This window comes from Carlito syrichta, unplaced genomic scaffold (assembly GCF_000164805.1).
Source record: "Carlito syrichta isolate Samal-C Ts95f unplaced genomic scaffold, Tarsius_syrichta-2.0.1 Scaffold108683, whole genome shotgun sequence".
NCBI classification, from domain to species: domain Eukaryota; kingdom Metazoa; phylum Chordata; class Mammalia; order Primates; family Tarsiidae; genus Carlito; species Carlito syrichta.
The window spans coordinates 247,021-265,889 of record NW_007052779.1 but is presented as its reverse complement, the minus strand read 5'-3'; the positions used below and the strand labels follow the sequence as shown (position 1 = coordinate 265,889).

The 18,869-nt window shown below is 36.9% G+C and overlaps 1 protein-coding gene and 1 pseudogene across 1 annotated transcript in view; one reads left to right on the top strand and one right to left on the bottom strand.

Moving 5' to 3' along the window:
• IPO11 (importin 11) overlaps positions 1-18,869 on the top strand; it is a 190,210-nt gene that overhangs the window by 134,186 nt on the left and 37,155 nt on the right. Inside the window, exons 23-24 of the mRNA XM_008068467.2 lie at positions 1,767-1,862; positions 7,887-7,971. Coding sequence (XP_008066658.2) covers positions 1,767-1,862; positions 7,887-7,971 — 181 coding nt within the window. The remainder of the gene's footprint in view (positions 1-1,766; positions 1,863-7,886; positions 7,972-18,869) is intronic.
• The window catches only part of LOC103270970, an 8,268-nt pseudogene continuing 4,662 nt past the window's right edge, over positions 15,264-18,869 (bottom strand).

Below are 18,869 nucleotides of genomic sequence, written 5' to 3'. Positions count from 1 at the left end.
TAAGTCAAATCAAAATAAACTAAAGACTTAAATGTAAGACCTGAAACTATGAAACTAATGAAAAAAACTGGGAAAATACATCAGGATACTAGTCTGGGCACATATTTTTGGGGGTGTAAGACCTCAAAACCACAAGCAACAACAACAACAAAAATAGACAAATGAAATTACATCAAGCTAAAAAACTTCTGCACAGCAAAATAAATAGTTAACAGTGAAGAGCCAATCTAGAATGGGAAGAAATAAATACAAACTATATATCTGACAAGAAACTAATATCCAAAATATGCAAGAAGCTCGTACAACTAATAATAATCTTATTTAAAAATTGGCAAAGGGTATGAATACATATTTCTCAAAAGGAGACATACTAATGACCAGCAGGTATATTTAAGAAAATGCTTAGCAAGGCATGGTGGCGCATGTCTATAATCCCATCACTGTGAGAGGCCAAGGTGGGAGGATCGCTTGAGCCCAGGAGTTTGAGACCAGCCTGGGCAACATTGTGTTCTGTCTTTCTGCATATGTATATTCAGTTTTCTCAACACTATTTGTTGAGGAGACTATCCTTTCCCCACTGAATGTTCTTGGCACTTTTGTCAAAAATGAGTTAGCTGTAAATACATGAATTTATTTCTGGCTTCTGTATTCTGTTTTATTGGTCTATGAGTCTGCTTTTATGCCAGTACCATGCTGTGTTGGTTACTATAGCTTTGTAGTAAATTTTGAAGTCAGGTACCTGACCAGATATGCCTCTGACTTTGTTCTTTTTGCTTAGGATTGCTTTGGCTGTTGGAGGTCTTCAGTGGTTCCATAAGAATTTTAGGATTGCTTTTTCTATTTTCTGTGAAAGATGTCATCGATATTTTTATAGGGATTGCCAAAGATAATTATTATGTAGCTTTTATTTTTACTGATCCCAGAATATGGCATGGATATTTCTCTCCTATTCTTTTTCCTCCATTCTTCTGCCTGCGTAAGTTCAACTACTCCTATTCAAAGTCTGCATTCCTTTCTCTTCTGGGACATAGTCATTTTCCCCTTCTCTGAACTTGGAACTCTCCCCTTTGGTACTTACTAGATGCTCCAAGGTGAGCCCTCTCTATTGGAACTTCATAATTAACATTCAGGCCACATAGTAGAACACAGTCACACTCAATCAGTTTGCCAGATATCTGTTAGGAAGACCTTTACTCAGTATTTTGAGAAAATGCATGATACTTAGTCATTCCATTGATCCTTGTGAAATTTTTGGTTTTCCTAGGAGTGGGATTGATTGCCACCCTGCCTGGTGCCTATTTTAAATGAAAATGATTTCTCTTATTGTGTTTTCAGAGATCTTTGTATTTTCTAGATCCAAGTCCTTTACCAGATATTTGTTTTATAGATATTTTCTCCCAGATATGGTGTGACTTTTTTTCTTGACAGTGTCTTTAGAAGAGCAGAAATTTTTGTCAACACTTCTGTATCTTTATCTTTGTAGTTATAATCTAGCATGACTATTATAATAAATCAAAGTATATTAAAATATCTCCCCTATCTGATGTACCCCTTTATATTTAAAGACACTAATAATCAAGTAAAAGAGAAATGTGTAATGTTATATTCAAAGGTAAAATTTTTGGTTTAAGAAATGTATTTTAAAAGTTTTTTTGTAATTCAAAACTAAAATTTCTCTTCATGTTCAAGAGGGCACTTAGGAAAAAAAGAAAGAATTACCTGTTGAAATATTCCATTTAGTCTGTTTTGCTCTTCTTTTATTCTAGTGTTATCCAAGATAAATTCTGTGGGATTATAAACATCTCAGTGGAGGGCCTACATGACGTCATGACGGAAGATCCTGAAACAGGAACTTATAAAGAGTAGGTAGATCATTTAATTAAGTACAATTTATCTTAGGGGAGAGTTAAATATATGCTGCATGGTTTTTGTCCTCCATCCCCATATAAGCACACTATGGAGATTTTGTAATTTTGCCCCTTATACAGAAAAATTTTTATTTGTTTTTATGCTTATAATATTTATTGATTTCTCTTGGGATCCGCTTTACACAGTGATATTCTGAATTGGGTTTCTTTGATCTAATCATCTTATGATTCAACATAAGATTTTTTTTAATTCCAAGTATATTGTAGCATATAAATTATTTTTAAAGATGTTTCAAGCATATCCTGTTTTCAACTTACAAAGTTTCCCTACCCTTCAGTCAAGTTATGGGAAAAAGGAATGAATGGCTTTGTATTTGCCTGGTTGAAGCTTCACTGGTGCTCTTAATGTATTAGGGGGTCATGTGGTAATTGATTACTTTTAAAAAAATAGTTAAAATTATATTTTTAGATGAATAGTTAAAAATCATTTTTACAGAAATAATTATTATTTCTGGCAACTTAATTTGAAATTTTCCTTTTTGAGTCAGAGTCTCACTCTGCTGCCCAGACTAGAGTGCAGTGGCATGATCATGACCATCACAGCCTTAACCTGCTGGGCTCAGGTGATCCTTCCACCTCAGCTTTCCAAGTAGCTGGGATTATAGGTGTGCAGCACCACCCCAGGCTAATATTTTATTTTTATTGTTGAGATGAGGTCTCACCATGTTGTCCAGGCTGATCTCAAACTCCTGGGCTAGGCAATCCTCTTGATTTGGTCTCCCAAAGTGCTAGGATTACAGACATGAGCCACCATACCTGGCCTGCATGTTTCATATAATGATAAGCAAGACTTCATGAGATTCCAGATCACTTGATTTCTTCTCTTTAATAAGTTACTGAACCTCTTTTCTTTGTTCATTATGAAACTATTGATAGAAATGGGAACGATTATCATTTGAGACGTATTTTGTTGAATATATGGAAAACATATATGTTGTTGAATCTTATTAAACATATTCACAAAATGTGTCTGATATGTTACTTAGCTTTTGAGAAAACAGAAGTTCATAAGAAGTGGAAACATCAAACTTTTTGAGGCTACAAACCAAAAATAAATCATTTCTGCATGTAGGCATGTTTTTAAAGTTAACATAAGGGTTTATAGCACGTGAGTGTAAATAGTATGTTTTTATACTTAATATGTGGCAAAGTTTACAACTCTTTGTGCAATATTTAATATATATTCAGATACTCCTTGTCCTCTTTGGAACATACAATATTTATTTGGGGGGAAGACATGGCTGATATTACAGTGAAAACACCAGTAATGAGTAAAGGCAGTTATATATGTTTTGGACAGAGCACACAAAACAGTATAATTCTAGATGATGCTTTAATAGAAAGTTAGAGAAAGAAAAGGTACCGTGTGTTATGAAGGTTCGATGTTAGGATGTGGAACAACATTGTAACATGCTTTAACTAGAAGAGGTGAAAGTCTGGAAGTTATTAGAAAGAAAATTTAGAAATTATTCAGTGTACTATCATGATATTAAAATCAAGATATCAAGGCTCAGAAAAGTGCAGCAACACAGCAGATTTGTACAAGAGTCAAGATGAGAACTAAGGTCTTTTGACTCAATACATCAAGTTCAGACATGAAGAAAAAGTTTTAGTTTGGAAGGGGGAACTGTTGAAAGTAAGGAAAACAAACTGACTAGAAGACAGTTACAGGAATCCATACTGGAAAGACCTAGAGGGAAGGGTTAGTGTTCATGGGTAGCTAGAACATATGGCCACTGTTTTCTTTTTTCCCCAGAATTGCTTGGTGACATCTTTTTGCCCTGGTTTGTTATTTGGCATGTGGATGCACAGTGGAGAAATAAGTTGCCAAACTTTTCTGAGTCTATTTCTAAGAGTGATTAGACTAGATCTCTGATAAATCTTCCTGCTTTGTAATCTGTGAATTACATGGTTTTCTATAAAGTACAGTCCATGAGACTACAGGGCATAATTAAACATTCAGAAAAGTCCACATGAGAAACATAAAATATTTACTTATGTGTCTAACTTGGCCTCCAGCTACCCCTTTCTGTTTATTTAGACAGTTTATTCAAAGAAAATTAATCATTCTGGTTCTGTAACTCATAATGGTGTTCTCAATTTAGAATGACTTAGATCAAAGTAATGAAACCCTGTTTTCTTCACCTGCATAAGTAGTGTGTTAGGCTCCTCCAGAGAAACAGAACCAAGAGAAGAAAAAAAAAAAGCCTACATACATAAAGAAATTTATTATAAGTAATTGTTTCACATGATTTATGGAGGTGATTACTGCTCCTGCTCATAAAGGAATTGCTATACCTAAATTTATTGATAATTGGGTAGTTGGTGTAAAGGAGTGAAAATCTATAGTCGGCAAGCTGGAGATCCAGGAGAGAGCTGATGGGGTAAGTTCTAGTCCAAGTTCCATTCGGGCCACCCTGGGGAGGGCAACCTGCTTTACTCAGTGACAGATTCAAATGTTAATCTCTTCTAAAAATAGTCTTGCTGGTACACCCAGAATAATGTTTAACCAAATTTCTGGGCATCCAGTGGCTCAGTCAAATTGACACAAAAAAATCAACTATCACCCTAAGAAAGTCTTGTTAACAATTAGGTCATCTTTTTATTCAGATCTATTTATACAGGCACAATGCTGTGTGAGGAAGCAGCTGAGTGTCTGACCTGAAAGAGCTCATAACTCAGAAGGGGAAGACGGAAACCAATGGGCCATTACTAGCTGCAGTAGAGGAAGGGGTCCAGGGAGACTGAAAATAACTCCCAAGGATGTGTTAAGGAGCATGTGTGAGATACAAAGAACTAAGTGCTATATTCTGTTGTCAGTGGTGGTCCTCTGGTGATTTCCACTTGGAAGTGACATGACCAGATTTATACTTAGGAAGGGGTGGACTGGGGGATAGCTGCAGGGGTAGATGCTTTGGAATGGCTTCAGACCAGTGAGATAACTTCTTCCTTAGTCCAGACCCATTATATCTGAATCTTTAGGGGTTGGACAATAGAATCTGCATTGCAAACAGAAACCACAGTGTATTGTGTACACTGTAAAAATTGAGAACTACTGCCCAGGAGGTGGGGAAACCATGTTAGAGTAATCTTATCTTGGTGAGCATTGATGAGATGAATTTGAGGTAGAATTTTGAGGAATGATTGGTAGGAATTGGGGACAGGTAAGTGTGACTAAAGAGAGTTGAAAATTATTTGTAGTTTTAGTGATGTGACACACATGTATAATTATTTAAAATAAATACGTATATAAAGACAGATATTAAACTTTAACAGTAAAGAATTGTCTCTGACAACAAAATAACTGTAGGCACATGGCTCCAGAATTAGCTGATATATCAGGCTAGCCAAAAGCCAGTTATATAAAATTAGGGGGAAAAAAATCATTGTTAAAATCAGTTCCTTGAGGGCTGGAGAGTTATAAGTAGGAAGCACTTTTGATGGTTTGGCCTACTATAGGACTGTAGTTAACAAAGTGTGCAACATCCCCCTCCTCTAACACACAACACTGGCATCAGCATTATGAAGGAAATGATGATAAAGCATTACAGAGGATCTTGTGAGAATGTAGGCGATGATTGTGGAGGCCCCTGCAGGCTGTACTTTAACAAAGCCCATCCGGTGATTTAGATGCAAGCTCAAGTTTGAGAATCGCTGATTAGATATGAGGAACATGACTTGAATACTTGGCCTTTGCCACTAGCTGTCCCACCTATGATCTCAGATGGATTTCAGGTAGAGTGGGACAAGGCTTTTTTCAGTCAGTTGTTCTGATTTTGTTCAGGTGCTGGAACAAGGGCAAATTTGAAGCATCCAAATGTGATACTATGGAGGAGGGACAACTTTATTTACACAGGAAAATTTTGAGGGAAAATGCTGTTTATCAGTGCTCAGTAAATGTAAATTCAGCTGTATTTTTCTCATCTGAATTATGTTGGGACACAGAGTTGACTTAGATTAAATGAAAGGTGTTACTGCAAGTAGCTTTTAAATCAGACATGATTTGAAAGGTTTTATGTTTCATGCTGACACTTGTTAGTTGTGTTGGCTGGTTGGCATTTCTTGTTGAGAAAGATTCTGATGTAGCCGTAAGAGTACCTAGATCTATCTGTTCTATGATTTCTATCATGAGTGTAGAATGGAGGAGTAGCTGCTTATATTCACATGTTAGTCATTCCTGTTTTAAACTGTGTTTATATTTTATTAGTATTGCTATTATTATATGTACAGTCTACACATTTTAGCTAATTAGACATTTATTAATTCTGTACCTTTTATGTAAAACAAGATTTCCTATTTTTGGTCTTCACAAAATGAGATTTGACTGTTAATTGGAAATTGTCTTGCAGTAGAGTTTCAGCTTGGGGCTTTTCAGTCCATATTTTAAAATTTTTCACTTTCTACCTTCCAGAGACCCAATTGAATGCAATTTGCAGAATTTCAGAGCAAAAAAATTCTGCTCTTTGGGTAGCTTTTGGTCAGTGACAGAAACAAAATGGGTATAAGCATGTATCTCCAGAATATGCTCCAGTATTAGTGTGATACATCTTTTAACTTAGGGAATGTAGAACAGAGGGTGTTCACTATGCAAGTTAACAGATTTTGAAATGCATTGGAAGAATTTGATGTAAAATAAAGCATGCTTCCATGGCTATCCATATTCACTGCAGTTAGAATTCAAGTCTGCAGCATGCATAAAATAGCTAGTGTGGAGGACTCCATCATATTATTCAGTTCTAAAATACAAACTGGGATGTAGACCTTTTCAAGACATTTCATGTTATTAGATAGCTTTTGGGTTGATATAATAATGTGATTTTCTTGCTTTGTGCCAAGTCAATTGCCCAACTACTTGTGCTACACTGCGTTGTAGCATGGCAGACAAAAAAGCTTTGCAGCTCTGAGATGAAGTCAAGGCCATGCAGTGAGTTACGGATTGTGTTCTTGCTGGTTTTCAGGACTTCTGACCCTTAAGGTTCTTACTCTTTGATCCCACCAGTGTGCACTGACGGGGTCAGAGGCAGTTGCCTCAAACATTCTTTTAATGGTGGGGAGTAGGGGCAGAGGACACTCATGTCCACTGCAAGAGTGAAACTGATTAAATTTTCTGGTATCAGCACTTGTCCTGAAGTCTAAATTACAAATTATTTGCACAGCTGAGTCAGGAATTGTCCTTCATCTTACTTGCTGCAAAACATAAGAGAAGCCTAGCTTTCTTTGCCACAATTTCTTGGTTAGGAAACCATGATGCTGATAAATCACAGAATTCTCCTATTCTAAATTAGGAAGCCATGGGGTGGGTTTGTCACATCAATATGATTCACTAGATGAGTTTCATTTCTGGTCTCCCTGGAACCATGTTGACTGAATAGGAACCTATGTTTCTATTATCTCTGCTAATGATGAGGAGCAGTGGTGCAGATAATAAAAATAAAATGATTTATAACTGTGCTAAAGGTGCAAGTGCTGTCAGGGACAAGTTCCTCATAGCACAGAAATGTTATTTGAAATATGAAGTAGATTGTTACATAATTAATAATGTTTAATGGCGTTATTCTTTAAATTATTACATGTATAAAACTCTGTAAGCATGTAAAAATTAGGAGAAAATAAGTATTAATTTTTAAAGTGTATCATTTTTTAGTAAGATATAGAGTATACATTGCCTTGCTTTGTCAACGGATGTTTGGTTCAAGTTTGCCTTATGTAAGTAAACTATTCTTACCATTTACCATCTAAAATGACCAAGTATAATGCTTTAAAATTTTTGTGTGGCCCTTTTTAAAGTGAAATATATTTTCATAATTTAAAAAGTTGTTTTAAATTATAAATCTAATTTGTCTAGTCTTCACATTTTGGTAACTAGATGCATTCATGTTCTTAATGATTTTCAGGGTTGATTTTTAAGTATATTATAGACATTTATCAATAAACAAACATGTTTTTTAAATATTATAGCTGTATGTTGATGTCTCATCTTGAAGAACCAAAAGTAACAGAAGATGAAGAACCACCCACAGAACAAGATAAGAGAAAGAAGATGGTAAGTTATAAGAGTAGCTTTTGAAAATTAAAATTAAAAAAATTAAATCATAGTTATTTTCTGTAGGTTTAAAAGTATCTTGTCAGTTCATCTGTCCATCTCTCCATAAATATATCCATCTATCCCTTGTTGCAGAATTCATGTAAGGTATCTGAGTTTTGAAATTTGGAGTATACCTTAAAACAGAGAAGTTGTATTCCAGTATAGGAGGTTGAGGTTAACTTTTAATCTGAAATATTTGTTGCTTATCTTAGTAAAACTTAAGTTAAAATGCTTATTCTTCTGTTTTGAGGAGATATACTGAAATTGCTTATGTTCCCTATTATTCTATAGGGATAATGAACTTTGAACTTTTTCTGATGTGCATCACAGGCTTTTATAAAAATGCTCCTAGATTAACTGCTAACCTGTTTTGAAAACCATTAATTCTTTTTTTTTTTTTTGAGTTGGTGTCTCACTCTGTTGCCCAGACTGGAGTGCAGTGGCCGCTCCCGGCCACCACAGCCTCGACCTGCTGGGCTCCAGCGATCCTTCCGCCTCAGCCTTCCGAGTAGCCGGAATCACAGGTGCACACTACCACGCCCAGCTAATTTTTTGATTTATTATAGAGATGAGGTCTCGCCTGCTCAGGCGGGTCTGGAACCCGTGGGCTCAGGCAATCCACTCACCTCAGCCTCCCAAAGGCACGGGATTACAGGCTGAGCCACTGAGCCTAGCTACCATTAATTCTTATTAGAGGAATTGAATTGGAAAAAAGGACAAAAAGAAGGAAACTTCTGAAATATCTTGCCTTTAAAAATTATTTACAATCTTGAATTTTTAAATAATTATTTTGACCATACATATAAAATAGGTATACAATGAGTCCCTGCCCCCCGCCCCCTTCAAGAATCTTTTTTAATCTTCTGGCCTCATCACTTAACTAACTTAATTGTACCTTCTTTCCTTATTTGCAAAATGAAAACAGTTGTATCTACCTCATAAATAGAATAAGTAAAGTGATAAATACAATGGCTATGGGATAATACTGGGTACCTAGTCATTACTATGTAAGTGTTAACTATCATCATTATTTCAATCTGATCCTTATATTCACACCTTGAATTACCACACATTAACACTGAAGGGCTTCATCCTCAACTTGTGGCTAATACTGCACTGCTCTAATGAGATTCTTTTGAATGCATTTGAGTTTAATTCATTTTACTTTGCTTTTATGCTAAACATCATCTTTCTAGCACATAGTGTAGAAGAAAGGACAACACCCAAGGATTCTTAACACCTGAATTCTAGTTTGGTTTGTGCTGTTATTTGTGACCTTGAGCAGGTCACCTTGTCTTTGTAGAACTGTTTTGTCTCATCTGTAAAATGTGGCAGAAATTGGATTGGCAAATTTCCAGGGCCTGTGAACTGAAAAATTGTTTGATTTTTTTTTTTTAAGCTCTTAGTACCATTCCTTCTTTTCCTCAAAACATAATGTTTTTGAGTACAGTAAATCCTCACTTAACATCATTGATAGGTCTTTGGAGACTGCTACTGTAAGTGAAATTGTCTTATAATGAAACCAGTTTTGCCATAGGCTAATAGATATAAACAAGTAGTTAGGGCATATTTCTGGTCACAAAAACATCACCAAACTTCTAAATGAAGGCCTGAAGCACTTCTAACAGTAAACATTGAAATAAATGTGAACTGTACATACATTTTAAGAAAGATTAATAGCAACAACTAAGATAATGATTTGCCCACTCTTGGGTGAGTCAGTGAATGATGGTGTTGGTGGCAGTGGGGTAAATCAAGAAATAAACGTTTGCAAATGGAAGTTGTAAGGAGCACCTCCTACCACCACGCGGTTCAAAACCATACAAGAACAAATCTAGTGAGCTTGCCGAATACTTTCTTATAGCGTCATTTGTTGTTGTACATTTGTGCGACTACCATATATTTTATTAATTTTTATTTGACAATAATTTGTATTCATTCATATTGAGGATGGCAGGCGACTAGAGCCCAATCCCAGCAGCTCAGGGTCAAGCCATGAACCAGCCCTGGGGAGGGTGCCATTTCCTGACAGGGTGCACTCAGACAGGAACATTTAGACATGCCAATTCACTTCATGCACACAGCTCTGGGATGTGGGAGGAAACTGGAGTACCCGAAGAAAACCCACATGGACATGAGGAGACTGTGCAAACTCCACATAGACAGTGATTCTGGCCAAGGATTGATTTTTTTTTTTTTGGTCCCTCATCAGTGTCAAAAGCTACAACGTTATGTATGGACCTGCTGTACAGACATGCACTGCATAACCACGTTTTGATCAACAGGGGGCGTCATATACATTGGTGGTCCTATAAGATCATAATGCCATAGTTTTATTGTACCTTTTCTTTGTTTAGATACACAAATGCTTACCATTGTGTAATAGTTTCAGTTATAGTAGCATGCTGTATAGGTTCCTAGCCTAGGAGCAGCAGGCTTTTTGCCTAGGTGTGTAGTAGGCTATATATATATACCACCTAGGTTTGTGTAAGTACACTCTATGTGGTGTTGACAAGATCAATTTGCCTAATAACGCATTTCTCAAAGTGTATCCCCATCATTAACCCTTTCCCTGTTTAGTATGAGGATACTCGCCAGCAGTGCTTTTGGCTGCAGTGTTTACCCCAAGATAATATGTATGTGTTATACTGTATACTATATATACATATATACAGTAATATATATACAGTATATATATGCAGTAATTCTCTCTTTTTGTAATTCTAAGTTCTGTTTAGAAGCAGCCCCAAGAATAATTTTTATATATTATTTTCACATGGAAAACCAGTCAGATTTATTTCAGCCTCAAAAGGCACGTTTATGTAAAATTAAATGAACACAGCAGCAAGCTGCACTTTTTTTTTCTGAATGGGTAAATTAAATGATGCATGACTGTATACCTTCAGAAGTATTTCTACCTTGGAATTAAACTGTTATGTGATATCCTGAATATATGTAAAGTGTGTATTTTTCACTTATAGTGATGATAGCCTCTAGGTATAACCTAACAGTTTGTCTTTCTTCCAAAGCATTGAATATATATGGTATTACAGAAAAATATAAAATTTTTCTTCACAAAATTCTGAATTTTAAATAATAGATACTCAGTCATCAGCTTTTGTGCACACTTTATTAATATTAGTCTGGTAGATTTACCCTTGGCAAATAAATCAACCCAAATCTGTCTTTCATTCTGTATATAATCCTCAGTAACATCATATAGTAGTTTATTTTAATTCTAACTTAACTTTCAAGGTAAGTGAAATATTATCTCAAAGATCAGTGTGACAGCATGATTTTTAGAAATTATACTTAATGTTCCCTGACTTAGTCTTGTAATCCTGAATTTTATTTGAGTGATTATTTTGTCATTCATTCTGATGTATAGTATTAATTTGTAGAACAATCATTTTTAAAGTAGCTGATTTTATTTGAAGTTATTGGTTACAGTAGCTATTTCATATAGATTTATATTATCATCTTGACTAAGATTTCCAGTACCTTACAGATATGCTGCATATCACGGCAGTTTTTGATTGAAGCTGGGATTATGTATCTTAACCTTCATTAAATCTGATTATGAATACAATGCTGATTTTCCTATAACTTTAAATAAACAAAATTAGTTTAACTTGTCTCTTCAGATTACAAGTATAAATTATGTAATTTTTAAAGTAATTATGTCATCTTTCTTGCACTGTGATGTCTTTAAAATTATATTCATTTTAGAACTATCTAGAGGTAGCTTATTTGTTATTTCAAAGGTAAAGGGGAAGCATTTTCTGGTAGACAGTTATGAATTATTATTTTTTAAAAGTCTAGCAGCAAAGGTCCTCATTTTAAAATGAAATTATTCACTAGGAATTTAAAGTGTAGTAGTTACTTAGTTCAAGGTCACATAAAATGTGGAGGTTGTGTTTTGGTGTAGAGGATAGCAATGGTAATTGTAGTTCAGAGAAACAGATATTTAATATCAGATGTGCCAAATAGTTTTCAACAGGTTTCTGAGAATTCTCTATATTTTGTCTTAAGTAAGGATGAAATTTTTGTCAGGAAAGCCATTAAGCTATCCAGACTTTTGATCTCCTTTTTTCCCACAGCCATTCTCTGTACCTTTCATTTTGCGAAAATAATACTTAGAATATCAAATGCAGCTCAAAAATTTCGTTGCATATCTAATTCTCTATCCAGTATATTCTAATAATAGAACGCTAATCTCATGACCTTTTCTATAAAGAATTAAGCTAATATGTTAACATCTTAAGTTTGTAATTTCTTTTTTATGAAAAGTCACAGGCATTTTTAAGTTATAATTTCCAAATTCTAGTTTCGAGCATATTAATGCTTTCTGTCAACTTTGTTACCTGCTAACAAAATTTTATTATTTTTTCATATTATTGCTTTTTGAATTGATAAATGAAAATTGCATATATCTATAATGTTCAACATAATATTTTGAAATGCGTATACATTGTGGGATGGCTGAATCAATCTAATTGACATATGCATTGCTTCATGTAAGCATCATTCGTGATAAGAACACTTAAAATCCACTCTTGGCAGTTTTCAAGTATACAGTATATTTTCAATTATAGTCACCATGTTGAACTTAATCCTCCTAACTGAAATTTTCTATCCTTTGACAAACATCTCTTCTGTCATCCCCAGCAAGAAAGTATTATTAATGAAATATTTGATATAATAAGTAAAGCTATCCTAATGAGGTACATCCGATTATTCATTCCTGTTACATGTTGTTGTCCATGGGAATCTGTGGGGGATTATTTCCAAGACCTCTTGCAAATACTACAATCTGAGGATGCACAAGACCCTGATATATAATGGCATAGTCTTTGCATATAATCTATGCATATTGTCCTATACACTTTAAATCTTCTCTAGATTACTTCTGAGGCATAATACAATATGTCTATGTATATGTTTGTTGTTTAGGTAATATTGACAGAAAAAAAAGTCCAGATGTTTACTACAGCTGCAGTTTTGTCTTGTTTTTATGAATACATATTTTCAGTTCTGCGTTGGTTGAATTCATGGATATAGAACCTACAGATATGGAAGGCTGACTATGTTTCTCAATTTAAGCCCCAGATATATTTTGATAGTCTCCTTCTGTAAATAATCTGGTTTAATACACATATATACTTACTAGTTGCTTAATTGATAATGGGAGTATAAATAAATATTATAAAAGCTGTACTAGCCTTTATTCACTTGTGCTGGTAGAAGTAGTATTACACATGATACAGAATGATGTATCTATATGGACTGTTTCAAATAATAATAGTAATACCATGTATGTGTGTGTATATGTATATATATATACATATATACATATTCATGTATGTATGTGATATTTAGGGAGGAGTGTTACCTGTTTTTCCAGAACATTTTTTACTCTCATTTTATCTCCGTAACATTTTTTGTCACCCTGTATAGATTAGGAAACCAAGGCACAGAGAAGCTACCTCTTATTCAACATTGTAGATTTAGGGTAAAGACCAAGATTGGAGCTGAGCTTTCTTGACCCTTTACACTCTACAATTTTAATTAAAATTTTAAACTAAAAATTTTAATAAAATTTCTGTAGCTTTTCTAAAGTACTTTGAGAAATCCCCACACTATTTTGCTGAAACTGCAGAATGTATGAGAACTACATATTCAGGGGAAAATACACAAGGTTAGAACACGGCTCAGCTACCACACGCCAATGAAATTGAGACTACATCTACAGAGAAGTATAGTTTGTCGTGTCCTTGTGTCAGACATTGCTATGAAGCATGTGCTTTATTAATTTGTAGACTTACTTCAGTAATTAAATTTAGTTTGCAGTCATGTAACAAACTCTAACGGAGAGCTGGAATAATGACTTCAGAATGTCCAATGACAGAAAAGGAGAGCGTTAATGATAACTGACAAAATGAGTCATCTTTTTGTGAAGAACTTTGGCTATTTATTGTACTTAAGTATTATGTTTAAGTATTTTATGTACATGCTGAGTGCTCATGTACATGCCAGACACTGTTCTTGGCTTTGAGGATATAGCAGTAAACAAGACAGATGAAATCCCTGATGCAAGGGAGCTTTTGGCCTACTTATTGGGTAATAAAGAAGTGTATGTAGCTATAACAATGTTGAGTAGTGTTGAGCTAATGAAGATTTATGTTAAGTAATAAGCATTACTGTAGTTTTCTAAGTTTGTAACATGTTCATAAAATTTTGAAGTTTTGTATATATTGTCCTTATAAATATTTTGACTGTATTTTAATTAAAGTCTATAGCTGGGTTTTTATGCCCTCAATTTGTTGGCATTGACTTTGTTTTTTACCCTCTTGTAACAGCCACTTTAATAAATCTCTTGGTCCTGGCCGGGTGTCAAGTCATTACTGGCGCCAAACTTCTTTCAGGTAGTAGCACGCATCTGTGGTTCTAGCTACTTGGAAAGCTAAGAAGGATCATGTGAACCCAGCAGGTTGAGGCTGCAGTAACTGTGATTGTGCCACTGCACTCCAGCCTGGGAAACCCTGACTCAAAAAAAGAAAATACTTTCAAGTGTTTAGTTTACATGCAGTGTCACTCTGTTTATGAGTTAAGAGAGCTTTCCTTTTGCTTTTCTCAACTTGTCCAGTCCATTGCATTTCTCACCTTTATGCTCTTGCTACATCTTGACCTCTGAATGCTGACATTTCTCTCTCATTATGGCCTCTTCTTCCTTACTGACCATTCCTTTTCTCCTGGTAAATCTATTTTGAAAGAAGTTCGGCGCCAGTAACGACTCCTCACCCGTTTAAGGCCAAGAGATGTATTAAAGCAGCAGTTACAAGGGAAAAAGGGAAAGGGTCTGTGGAGAGAGAGAGAGGAAGTGGGAGTGAGGCAGGGAGAGAACTGCAGAGAGGGAGAGAGCGACAGAGAGAGAGAGAAAGAGAGACCGAGAGAGAGAGAGATATGCAGGGAGAGGGCTGTATTTACTAGCCTGACAGGGGCCGGAAGGGGCTGTGCTAGGTTCTTACTGGAGGAGCGGCATGGGAGCAGAGTGGGGCCGACGCCGGGTTATAGTCCTATTGGACACATAACAAAACTGGCTAAGGATTGGAGGCTTGCAGGTTTGAACTTCGCATGCGCAGAGAATTGTGCACACAGAAGCCGGGACCTAGGGCCTTTGTTGTCTGGTGTGTCCTCACCATGCTTGGCGCCATTCTGGGAGCCATCCCTCTGGTCACTTCCTGTACCCTTCATTCCCACCTTTTGTTTTTATGGGGAGGGGCGTCGTTACTCTTTCTGGCTTCTTCCTGCTGGTCAGGGGCATTGTGGGGGTAAGGTAGTGGAAGGGTGCAGAACCAGCCAGAGCAGGGCCCAAAGGTAGATGCTGAAGGTGTAGATTTCCACAGGTGAGAGTTCCATGAAGGTTCCTTGTAAGTGTAGAACAGCGACTTGTTCCGACCAGTCTTCCAGTGGGCCCGAGGGTGGTAGTAACCAGCTGTCTTGGAGTAGACTGTGGAGGTAAATGGAGAACCTGGCAGAGAGCATATCTAAATGAAAAATTAAGTCATATTTAGGGACAAGGTGTTGACTCCTCTATTGGGACAGGTTGATAACTATTGAGTAATAGGAGGTTGAGGTTGATTTGAAGGTTTAGTTAAGCATTGTTGGAGAAATTTAAAGATATATGGGGCTATTAAACAAAAACACAAATTAGAAAGAGGCAAGTGTCTCCCTGTTGGACTATTGAGAGCCAGGAAAATGGGGTGACTTTGGCTGTCTGTTTTATGGAGGTTTGTAATATTGACTAAAGTTTTTAAAAGCATGTTATAACACAAAATCACAGTAGTTATTGTAAAAGTTACTTATTTAGCCGAAATGATAGTGCAACAATTTTGAAGAGAAAAAAACCTCGTTCTTTTGTAACAAAGACAGTGGGGGAGGGGGGAGAGCTAATTGAATTTTGTCTCTTTTTTCTCCCCTCTGTTATTTAAAGAAGAAAATTTTTTGGAGATTGTTAATTAAGAAGCTCATGTTCTGGCCTTCAAGTAGCATATTGGCCTAGCATTGTGTCATTGATATTAATAGTAAATTTATGGAACCTTTTTGAAGCCTGAGTGTTTACAGAATTTCTTTTACTTTTTTCCACTAACTTTCACCTAACATGTTCGATAAACTCATACCATTCTTTGACATGCTTGTTCGATAAACTTATACCATTCTTTGACATGCTTAAACCTTCTATTTTGTTCTATGCTTTCTTTAACCAACCATTCTATTATAGAACAAAATGTACCATACAAGATTCTTTCTTATACAATTATTTATCTTTTCTTTATTCTTTCTTACTAAAAACATACCTTACACCAACAACGCTCTTTACATTTTTCCTAGCTTCAGAGCTCTAACCAAAGCAATAAGTTTATATGTTGTGGAAGGGCTTAGATAGGATCCAATGTGGAACTATTAGGGAAATCCAAAGATATACAAAAGGCACCCAAAAAGTACAGTGGTGTGAGTTTTAATTTTTGTCATAATGTCCCTTCCCAATATGGAGCTAGACACGTTGGCATAACAAGAAAAGAGTGTTGAAATACTTTATCTCCCAGAACACATGGAAGTAATGGCATAGTGAGGGGCTTGGATATAATGCCCTGTGCCCCCACAACCAAAAGGGGTGGAGGAAGGAGAGTGGACCAGGACATGTAAGTAGATCTGAGCATGTAGCCCTCGTATTAATAACAAGTGATATAACCCCACCAGCTACTGATATTTCCACCCTAGGCTCGGTTGGTTTAATGGTTTGTTCCGAAGACATTGGGGATACCAAGTTAGGGGCGAGTTAATCTGACTGGAGCAAGCCCAAGAGATCCCCTTTTGAGATCATGTAAGATGCCTGGTGTTCCTTAATTGCAGCAAGCCTCTGGGCCATGTGCTCTCTTCCTTCTGGGCAAATGAGGCAATCATGAGCCCAATGTCAATGCTGTTTGCATTTGGGACAGGGTTTTGCTGGTGGGCAGGGCTTGACAGTCTTTGGCCATATGCCCATTTTGACGGCATCTGAAACAAACCTGGGAAGAGGGCTGTGTACCCCTTCTGCTATTGACCATCTGGGGTGGAAGATTATCAGTGGTGGCTTTTTTTTTTAAAGTAGTAGATAAAAGCTGAAGTGTTTTCCACTTATGTTGGTGGTCCTGTATTTCTTCCTCCTTTTGTTTGTTAAAGATTTTAAAGGCCGTGTCCAATAGCTCTAATTGAGAGGTTTGTGGGCCCTTTTCTAATTTTTGGAGTTTATGCCTAATACCCGGTGCTGACTGGGAGATAAAATACATAGCCAAAAGAGTTTGTTCCTCTACAGAGTTTAAACCAATATTAGTAAACTGCTGCAATATTTTAGAGAGGCGACTTAGAAACATTGTTGGATTTTTATCTGGTCTTTGAAAAACCTCTTTTATTCTGTCCTAGTTAGCCTGTTTATTAACACCTTTTTGTAGTTAGCTAACAGGATTTATTTACATGATCTCTTTATTTTTGTCTGGTAAGAAGGTTGATATAGTCCCGGTTTAGATATAACTTGAGAGAAATTTAGTATAAGAAAACAACAAAGACTTGTTGCAGCTGGTAGGGCTGTTATCGGGGTTATCAAGCAGTGAGGGGAGGGGGAGGTGTAAAGGCTGGAGTTTGGGATTAGGCACCTTGGCCTTTGGCACCAGCCCTTCCTCCAAGACAAAAGAGAAAGGCTGGAGACTGGGGTCAGGTGACCCAGCTGGAGACGCCAGCCCTTCCTTCTCAGATAAAGGTAGAGGGTGAGAAGGAGAAACTGATGGTGAGTGGAATAGCAAAAGCAGACTGTAGGAGGTTTATCTGCTGAGTTGAAGTTAGAAATAGAGGGAGGTGGCAGGATTAGTTGTGTATGATCTAAGACTTGTGTGTGTGTGTGTGTGTGTGTGTGTGTGTGTGTGTGAGAGGTCTGAGATAAAGAAGGGGACATGTACCTGAACAATATCCTTTGTGCCCACTACTTTGCGGAGGGGAGCGAGGACGACGAGTGCAGCCTTGGATCGGATTATGGGAGGGCTATACTGGGGAATGATTGAAAATGGGAGGGCACAGAGGTTGAATTGCTGGAGAAGTGGGTGGAGCTGAAGAGGAAGGAGGGGGCTCCACTGCAGGATTGAAATCCAAGACAGGAAAGAAGGGAGGGGACTTACAGTGTTTCCAGTGGAGGGAGGGGAACTTAGAGAAGGAGGCTCACACGTGCATGGAATAATGGGAGAAAGAGAAGTTGTAGGAGAAACAGTAGATGCTAACATGAGTTGAGAGTGGAAGTTAGAGGGGTTGCAATTGAGACACAGATGAGGATGTTTATGGAGGGGAGAAAAAGCGTTTTGAACGCTCACAGAAATTATATAGGCCACTGATTTTGGTTGTCTAAGGGATATGTTGGCCAGTCCTGTGTGCAGAGGCAAATTAGGCGTTTGGATTTAATATCAGGGGACAGAGAAAGGATAGTGAGATTGTTTAAAAGGCATTTAAGAGGGGAGTCGGCCGGCAGGGATGATGAACCTCCCATAGCAGGACAGGTAGGCTAAACGGGGTGTACCCCGAAGAGTCGGCTGTCCAAGAAGTGTGGCTGTGGCACAGAGGTTTGGCACAACCAGGGTTCTCCTGGAGAACCGAGGGGGTCAGGGCACCTAGCGCAAGGATTTTTGAACCAGACAGAAAGCACTTGACCAGGTGGCGGGTGGGAGCGTGTTCGAGATTCCTGCTGGTAGAATAGGGCTTACTGTGGGGCAACAAACATGGAGCCTCCGAGGCTCCCTATTAGCCAACAGATATAGGAGTCCTTCAGAATCCGC